Here is a 2567-nt window from a genome sequence, read left to right as displayed (position 1 = left end):
TTTTAACTCCAAAAAAGCTTTTCTTTCTTTAGTTTTAATTAAGCGGTGAAATCTTTATGGTATAAAAAAACTGTTTAGAGAAAATTTATGAATAAATCGAAAGAAATTCACAAAGAATGAGTGTATTTTACAAAATCGAGTGGTTAAAATATCGATTAGTTTAACTGGTCAATACAAACTAGTCAATAGCCTAGACTACAGACAAATCAATATACGTGACTATTTAACAGATTAGTCAATAGACTGGACTACAGGCTTATCTACGGACTAGTGAACAGACTGGACTACATACTAGTCAATGGACTAGATAACAGACTAGTCCAAACATTACACTACAGACTAGACTTCAGGCAAATCAATAGACTGGACTAAAAGCTAGTCAATAGACAAGGATAGAGACCTTTAAATAGACTAGACAACATACCAGTACTTATTTATTACTCCAGTTTGTATTTTCATAAATGTTTTTTTATTTTAACATTCTTTTCAAAACAAAATTTCTTAAATTTGTAAAAATAGTGTCGAGAATACAATATGAATTTAAACCAAAAAAAGGATTCTATTTTACAGAAATTCTCTAAAATGTGAAATTCCCTTAAAATCCATAATGTATTTTTATGTGTTGTGTTTGTTTGTGTTTTAATCTAAATTGTAGAAAAATTTCTTATGAATGTAATAATAATAGATTTTACAGCAAAACTGAAGAGAGAAGAAAAACTAAGCAAAATTAATTTACGACATAGATTTAAATAGATCCTTTCACGTCCGCCAAAGGATTAGTCCATAGAGAATTATGGAATTACTTCATGTCACGACGCCGTTTAATGGTGCCATCACAAGTGGGTATATGACGCTGCAAGAAGCCCTCAAAGACAAACTTACGGCCACAGCGTTCGCAGGAGAATTCACGTTTCTCCTCGACCATTTGTTTATGCTGCTTAAGCATTTCGGCATTCGAGAATTTCTCACGACAGGGATCGCAGGCATAACGACGCTTAACAGTGCCGGCCTCAAAGACCACGGTGAAGTTTTGGGAACAAAATGAGCAAGTGTACTCTTTGACTACTACCTTTTTGCCACTATGTTGGGCGCTAATGGCCTCGGCTTCAGCTTCCAGTTTCTCCTGATGCTTATGCTGTTCCATGTGGGCCTTAAACTTTTCCTCATCTATGAATTTGCGGTAACAGCGGGGACAACGTTTAGGACCTCCTCCGGTATGGCGCAATAAATGTTCTTTCAAATAACTGGGAGAATTGAAAACTCTATTGCAAATTTTACACTTTCTATCCTCCTCAGGCACTTCTTCCTTTTGACGCATGCAGGCACGCATATGCAGCTTAAGGGAACCGGCTGCACTATAGCAATTGCCACAATTGGGACAATAAAATGTTTTATTATTGCGCATAGCATTCATATCTGTGTTACTTTGTTCGGTGATTTCATATTCCTCAGTACTGCCCAAACTCTCATCATGACCACCTTCCTCATCCTCCTCGCCAGTAGGTACTATGTGTAAAATGGTATGACCACTCTCAGATTCATCGCCAACTTCATCATCCTCCACAGAATTGCCATCTTCGGTGACAATTTGATGTATGGCCACCGCCCTGCCATGTTCATCGATTATTACCTCTTGAGCATCGACTACTTCCTGATGATGATGCTGACCTCCTCTATGATGCAAAGAAGCAACAGCTGCCTCTGCCTCTTCACTAGTGGCAAAGGTGGCATAGGCATACTGAGGTTCCTCACCCGAATTGGGATCGTGTATTAAGACAGGCACCACCTCTTCTTTGATAGTACCGCCCGAGGTGGTTGTCAAAGTGGCATATTTCCTTTTCATATTCATTGTTTACCTTTTGTGCGTGTGTTTTTTTGTTCCAAGTTCAAGCAACAACAAAATGTATAGAGTGTTTCCAGATTTTCCGAGGTATTTCTTAAATTTTTGTTACAATTGGTCAACTCTCTTGTAGATTTACGCGGTGGTACCGTGTTGATTTTTTCTAAATTTTCTCAGCAAATTGATATCTATACGCTAACGCTGTCGTCACAAATACGCAATTGTGGCAACATTTCATGACATTTTCAAAATGGTGGCCGTGTCACAGTGTTGTAAAAATGTGTAGTAAATACAAATGTTATAAACAAAGTGGTGGTAACACAGGTATGTATTTTAAAGTAAAGCAAATAATGTTCCGTTAAAATTGAATGTGAAAAGAGAGGGGATTTTAAAGGAAAATTTTAAAAATTAAAGTAAAGTGGGACAAAATCAAAAGAATGTGAGGAATATATGAAAAACTACTAAAATTGCTCATAGTTTTTGGGAAATTTATTATTTTACGGCAAATAATTATTAAATAAAATTTTATTAAAATTGCAGTAATACTTTTTTTATTTTCTTTTGCTTTTTTATAAGTTTTTGTTACTTTTTTTTAATATTGAATGAAAAAAGTGGAAAGAAAAATTTAGAAAAATCATCAACTTTTTTTATAAAAAATATAAAGTTAATTTCCTAATTATTATTTGTTTAGCAAATTAATATTTCAAAAAGCTGTTGATTGTGTTCA

The 2567-nt window shown here is 34.9% G+C and overlaps 1 protein-coding gene across 1 annotated transcript; it reads right to left on the bottom strand.

Annotated features, from left to right (window-relative positions):
* Positions 1–452: 452 nt before the first annotated feature.
* On the bottom strand, positions 453–2075 carry LOC119615252 (zinc finger protein 433-like). Its single transcript, XM_037971328.1, has one exon. It carries the CDS (start codon positions 1847–1849, stop codon positions 800–802), a length of 1050 nt encoding a protein of 349 aa, XP_037827256.1. The 5' UTR covers positions 1850–2075; the 3' UTR covers positions 453–799.
* Positions 2076–2567: the final 492 nt, after the last annotated feature.

Source organism: Lucilia sericata, unplaced genomic scaffold (assembly GCF_015586225.1).
Source record: "Lucilia sericata isolate MDLA Ls3-8-SP2 unplaced genomic scaffold, ASM1558622v1 Contig004638F_arrow, whole genome shotgun sequence".
Lineage (NCBI taxonomy): Eukaryota > Metazoa > Arthropoda > Insecta > Diptera > Calliphoridae > Lucilia > Lucilia sericata.
This window is presented reverse-complemented; position numbering and strand designations above follow the sequence as displayed.